Source organism: Pararge aegeria, chromosome 4, assembly GCF_905163445.1.
Source record: "Pararge aegeria chromosome 4, ilParAegt1.1, whole genome shotgun sequence".
In the NCBI taxonomy this organism is placed as follows: Eukaryota; Metazoa; Arthropoda; class Insecta; order Lepidoptera; family Nymphalidae; genus Pararge; species Pararge aegeria.
Genome location: NC_053183.1, coordinates 14557840 through 14564330, shown reverse-complemented (window position 1 = coordinate 14564330; position 6491 = coordinate 14557840). Strand labels below are relative to the sequence as shown.

At 34.4% G+C, this 6491-nt stretch overlaps 2 protein-coding genes across 2 annotated transcripts; both read left to right on the top strand.

The window, feature by feature from the left end:
- The first annotated feature begins 360 nt into the window (after positions 1 to 360).
- LOC120637879 (ribonuclease H1-like) lies at positions 361 to 2379 on the top strand. Its single transcript, XM_039909927.1, has 2 exons — positions 361 to 706; positions 1764 to 2379. Exons 1-2 carry the CDS (start codon positions 412 to 414, stop codon positions 1958 to 1960), a joined length of 492 nt encoding a protein of 163 aa, XP_039765861.1. The 5' UTR covers positions 361 to 411; the 3' UTR covers positions 1961 to 2379.
- A 687-nt stretch (positions 2380 to 3066) lies between these two features.
- On the top strand, positions 3067 to 5483 carry LOC120637679 (ribonuclease H1-like). Its single transcript, XM_039909625.1, has 2 exons — positions 3067 to 4036; positions 4534 to 5483. The coding sequence occupies exons 1-2, from the start codon at positions 3160 to 3162 to the stop codon at positions 4722 to 4724; spliced, it is 1068 nt and encodes a 355-aa protein (XP_039765559.1). The 5' UTR covers positions 3067 to 3159; the 3' UTR covers positions 4725 to 5483.
- Positions 5484 to 6491: the final 1008 nt, after the last annotated feature.

Here is a 6491-nt window from a genome sequence, read left to right as displayed (position 1 = left end):
TCTAGATAAAACTGGAAAGACTGTAGAGAACAGAGACTCGGAGAAACTGCAGACATTCCTTCACTGTTTCGTCTTGCCAAGTTCAACCATTTTTAAATGAAAACTTCTTTTAGCATTACGCATAGTTATATTTTTAGATGAGATAAAATCTCCGGACTCACGACACCATTACGACACGCAGCTATTTGAATTTTTAAATAGAGAATTTAATTTTACTATATTTGAGATTTTTGAACTGTTATTTAGCGCATACAACTGGACACTTTTTCAACTTTTCTCCCATATAGGATGACTCTCCTTACCTCTACCCTCCATAGACTTGGGTTTAAATTTAAACTACGACATTTTCTCGCATACGCATCGTCGTCGGGTTCTTATACAACTGGGCCCTCCACTTATGGATCTACCCTCATGTCGAGCGAAAAAAGATTTGAAACTGACAGGGATGGGTATGCGCAAGTTTACACGGCTGGCGCTTGCTCGTCCAATGGGAGATATGGTGCAAAGGCCGGATTAGGGGTGTACTGGGGCGACGGTCACGAGTTGAACAAGAGTTCGCCGGTATCCGGCCATGCGACCAACAACAGTGGCGAAATTCAGGTCGCCACGCGAGCGATCCAGCAGGCTTTGGACAACGACGTGGACAAATTGGCCATCAACACTGACTCGAAGTTCCTAATCGATTCTGCTACCAAATGGATGCAAGGTAAACTTATCCATATTTCAGTTTAATATTCTCTCTCATCATTTTAATATATATATTTTTTTTTCTCTATCTCTAGATAATAGTGAGTTAAACAGTAAAAAGTTGTGCAGGTATACTATACATATACCCTTTATCAATTTCAAATCAAATCAAATATTTTATTTCACAGTAGTTACCTAACTGTACACTTTCTGAATGTCATACAAATCTGTCATTATTTCAATAATAATTTTGATTGTAATAATCAATTGATTAAATCTGTAAATTAAGTTTAAAAAACAATTTTATGATGTTACAAAAATAATACAAGACCAAAGTTTATAATTATTAAAATAAATTACCAAGTAAATTATACAAAAATAATAATAATAATAATAATTTAAATTTAGCTATTAAAACATTTTTAGAAATACCAACTATGTAGGTACTTTTCAATTTAGAAATTTGTTTTAGAAATAGCAGCCATCCAAGCGTTCCTGTCACATATATAATCCTCTACGGTGTAGTAACCATTTTTACATAAATGCTCCTTTACATATGATTTGAACCTCCCGTCTGGTAAATAATTTAGATTTTCTGGTGGAAATGCAGCATTGTACTGAAATTTTCAGGCTGATTTACAACAGTTGTCATCCATTGGTTGATATGATGATGATGATGATTATGATTGTGCTGAAATGCAAAATTACCTCTCACCAGACAATACCAGAATATATACAGAAATTTTTAATTGGTAATCGCCCCTGCAATATTGAATCCAGAATCTGCTACTCTGAATATATTTGTTTACTATCAATGCTTATGTAATGAGCCTGCTAGTGGGCTTGTGTCTGAAATAACTATATCTGTATCAGCACTTGTAAATGGGCAAGAAATTTGAGGAAAGTTTTCAACTTTTGCCCCTTAAGTGTATACATATAGTGTTGGACAAAAATCAATCACACCTGATGGACAGCAATGATGAATTATTCTTAATAGGGATGTGCTTGCCTAAAACATGCTAATTGATACTTAACTCTTAGTTACTCCAGTTTATAATTACTATGCTTTATTAAAGATTGGAAACAAAATGGTTGGACACTGCAGTCAGGTGAGCCAGTGAAGAATGAACAGGACTTAGAAGCCTTGGATAGAGTTCTAAATAAAGTTCAAGTCAAGTGGAACCATGTAGATGCTCACAAAGGCATACATGGCAATGAGAAGGCTCACCAGTTGGCAAAAGAGGGAACATCTAAGTACAATAATAACTATTAATAAATAATAGACATCCCTGTATTGTTATGATTTAAGTGGGATTTATTAATATTTTAAAGATTGTTAAGAATTACAAATTTTATATTTTCTTATAAGAAACTCCAGTGCCTTATTTGCACAGCCCAATTGTAAATTTCTATGTCCTATTGCAGAAACGTGGCTATAATAGCTAAAATTTTGTTAAATCTTTCTTTATAAATGTATACATAAAAAATGTATGTATGTAGTTACACAAGTAACAATGTAATAAATTTTATTACGAAAATGTGATGTAAGTTTCATACTGAGCTGCTACTGAGTTTTTATTTTGTTTTTTCTTAACAGACTGATTAAAACTTCTAATATGTTAATTATTAAAAGTTAAGTATTATGGATGCATATTGCTTGAATGTACTATTTAATAAAAGCTTTTATTATTAGTTTTTTTTTCCCACTTCATGTTAGCCATGTACTGCAATCTCAACAAGTGTTAGGGCAGAGCTGTTATGGCAGTTTTATTAAACATACCCCTAATCGGTTTCTACGCGATATCGTACTGGAATGCTTAATCGCTTAGCGACACGTCTAAGTCGGCAGAGGTAACTAGCCTCGGACCAGGCCGGAGTAAATTCTGGATTTATAAATTACGAAATTTCCCCTACTGGGAATTCCGGGACCTCTAACTAAAACTTTCGACATAATTTTCTTACTTACATAGACACTTATTTTGACAATATATATGCTAGCTTTACTGTATACACACTTCTTTAAACTCAAAAGCAGTGAGCTTGTATGATATTAACTTAAATAAATGTTAAAAGTATTAGAAACGAAGTGATTATATTCTCTTTGGCCGATTCTCTAATTTTTCCAATCAAATTATGCGGTTTTTTATTGTTTTCATAAAGAACCGCATAATTTGATAGCGACAGTGGGTAACTCAGGGCATATTTTGTTTTATTCTACGTGCATGGATTCACGTTCAAGCACTTAATTATCGGGAGCACAGAGTAAAAAGGTACTTACTGTACACAGTGTGTGTACTTACCAATTGTCACTTGTCAGTCATTCTTAAATTTGAATCTGATGAAAAGAAGAGAAAAAAAATATATTTACTCATTACTGTCAAGTGCTCCTTGGAGTAATATTGTTCTGTGGTCAAGTGTCACTGGCGCGGACGGTTAAATTCATGTGATATGTGCTTATAAAAATATTGTTAAATGTCATGGAAGTTACTTTTTCACCAATGGTCATTATTACGATTTAAACCTGATTCACTTCTTCAACCTCTAATAACTAAAATGCCGTTCTACGCCGTAGCAAAGGGTCGGACGTCCGGCATCTTTAGCACTTGGCCTGATTGTGAATCCCAAGTGAAAGGTTTCCCTGGTGCTCGGTACAAAAAGTTTGATACAGTTGTAGCAGCCCAGGACTTCATTGATACGCATGGTGGCAACAAATCACAGAAAACTACGTCTTCTAATACTTATAATCGCGCAAGTTTACCCACTCAATCTTCCACGTCGTATGGATCGTCTACCCTTAAAAGGCAGTTTAGCACTTCAAACGAAAAACACTTAAATGAGAGTGCGCCAAGTAAACCAAAGAAGAAGTATAAGAAGTCTTCTTTCGCCTCTGACAACAGCGATGATTCCGACGACCTAAGTGAAATCATAGCAAAACAAATGGATGATATAGAGAAGAGATTAAAAGGTTTTGAAAAAGGTGTTGACAAGATAATAAAAAAAAGCGCTAAGACTGAAAAAAAAGCTATTATGATAGAACCACAGGCCTTGAGTAGAGTGAACAGTACAAATGATTTTCAAACTGACAGAGAAGGGTATGTCCAAGTTTATACTGATGGTGCTTGCTCGTCCAATGGCAAAAACGGTGCAAAGGCTGGTCTAGGAGTCTTCTGGGGTGAAGGACACCCTTTGAACTTCAGTGCACCTGTCTCCGGTCGTGCTACAAACAATTGCGGAGAGATACAAGCTGCTACCTGTGCCATCAAGCAAGCAATTGATAATGGTGTGGATAAACTGGCTATCAACACAGACTCTAAGTTTCTCATCAACTCTGTGACTAAATGGATGCTCGGTAATCTTTACTAATTTCACACCCTTTCTTTTGGAGAATGCAGGCACTAACTAGTGAATAATCAAGACAGTTCCTCTACTTTGAGCCTGATGCTTGATATTTCAGTACCAATACTGCTTTCTTTCTTGGGTTCTAATTTACCCAACTTTGAGTATACTAAAATATATAGAATATTAAATAAGTAGTTAAGTGAATTAAAGCTAATAGTATGTTTTCCATGCTATGTTTTTACATTCCACCAGTAAACCTGCACCAAACAACACATAGTTGGCCACAAGCAGCAATAAATTGTATAATTTAGGAAGTAATAATTAGAAAAATTAATGTTTTTTATAGTAGATGATAAAGACAGATTCATTTGTATAACACAATGTTAAAGTATATTATTTCATCATCAATGGTGTGAGCCTATTGGCAATGCACTCACATGTACTGCACAAATAATTTATTTATTTCATATGTCTTTTAAGAGTAAATAACATAATCTTTATTTTTAGGTTGGAAACGAAAAGGATGGAAACTTCAGTCGGGTGAGCCTGTGAAAAATGAAAAGGACTTCAAAGACTTGGACAGAATTCAAAACAAAATTCACATTAAGTGGAATTATGTAGAAGCCCACAAAGGCATACATGGTAATGAAAGGGCTGATCAACTGGCCAAAGCAGGAGCTGCCATGTATGGTAAATAAAAGTTTTTAGGTATATGTATGGTTTTGCAGAACCCATGGACTCAAATCTGCATCTCCCTTGGACATTGTGAAGAGAATGTCTCAGACCAATTCAGCCAGTGTCATTGAGTTTAATTTTTTTTATCGTTGCATGGTGCGTGTTACGCATGCATGCCTCTCATTCTCCCACATACTGAGGAAGCAGAATAATAGTAGGCTGCTTTGTTTTTGTGGCATGTAAAATAATGAGATGCACGCATAATTTATATTATATCACCTGTACCATGCTACATCAAAAAACCTGAAGTGACTACCACATCATTGCCAGTTAACATCATGGCATGTTAATATCTGTCATGATTGTGGCTCTCATAAAGCTTTGGTCAAAGATTGGGCATTCATGAGAAGGCTGAAATTAGTATATTGGAATATTTTTTTTTTATTTATCACTTGTTTTTATGAGATCGTTATTGAAATTAAAATAAAACTAGAATGTGTAGAGGTAAGGTAGGTGTCTATTTAAATATCACCCAATGTGCATGATGAATAGCACTCTTGATATAATACAATATTCATCCATTCAAACATTCTATAAATCAATTGTACGCTTTTCTATATTTTTCTTACTGTAGACCTTTCTTTTATTATTTATTGCTCCACTAGTTTTATTTTTAATTGATTTAATTTTAGCTGCTGGACAGTTTTCTTAATATAATAAATAATTTGGTTTTGTATATAATATTGGGTGGGCTTCAGCATTGTTATTACAGCATTGGTTATGCTAACGTTGATGCAAGAAAATAAATTGGCTATTTACCATGATCATTGGTCATCAATAGCCTATGACAGTCCACTGTGGTACTATAGGTAAATGTCCAGTAGCTTTAGTACAAGATTGACTTGATCACAATTGAAGTTGTTTTCTCATATCAAACTGTACCAAAGTAAAGTTTACCTAATGTCGCTCGTTTTAGAGTTGCAAATCTTGTACTTGTGATTTTTGTTTACTTGTGATTTGTGTGTGAATACCCAAGCCGAATAATTGAAGGCAAATTTGAGCTTTAATTAATTGCGAAAAAGATTCAAATTACTTCGCCGTTTAAGTGTTGTCACACCCTGAAAACGACTCTGATTGCGAGCAAACAAATCTTGTACTATAAAGGGTTACTGTGCCTTAGGCTAAGCGTCGCTGTTATGGCATGCTAAATGTAAACGACTAGGAGACCCTTAAATGTTTGTTACAGGGCCAGATAAGTTCAATGCAGTTACTATAATATAGAATCATGACTGACTGTTATATGCTGTGATTGAATGAAGTAATTAGTATTATAATTGTTCTTTGTAAAAATAATATTGTAAGTGTTCTGTTTTCTGACATATTTTTTAAGTTTAGTTAATACATTTATTCATAAAATATTAGTTTGATATTAATGGTCATCTAAAAATAGTGCTGTTATTTTCCATAAGGAACAAAGTGAAGAGGATGATGCTACTATTAGGCAATATTACTTACCCGATTATTCAAGGAAAAGAACGCAAAGCATAGTTTAAATTAGCCAATGTTACCATCAAAGTAAAAGATGTAACTGATTATTGTTCTATCTTGGGTTAAAACATTGTGTCAAGCTAATTTTATCTATTGCATTTACATCCAGACAAAAATAATGGGAATCAACTGCTCTCCAGGGTACGTGGTGTACAATGCTAGTTTTCAAGCTAGCTAACTTTCTCAGGACTGAGAAAAGCTTAACAGAAAAACCTAACTCGCACAACCTAGGTCCTCGGGAT

Bases quoted from the DNA above. Each gene is read 5' to 3' on its own strand.
- LOC120637879 (XM_039909927.1), top strand. From the start codon at position 412: ATGTCGAGCGAAAAAAGATTTGAAACTGACAGGGATGGGTATGCGCAA. The intron at 707-1,763 runs GTAAACTTATCC...GCTTTATTAAAG, and splicing joins TGCTACCAAATGGATGCAAG to ATTGGAAACAAAATGGTTGG.
- LOC120637679 (XM_039909625.1), top strand. From the start codon at position 3,160: ATGTCATGGAAGTTACTTTTTCACCAATGGTCATTATTACGATTTAAA. The intron at 4,037-4,533 runs GTAATCTTTACT...CTTTATTTTTAG, and splicing joins TGTGACTAAATGGATGCTCG to GTTGGAAACGAAAAGGATGG.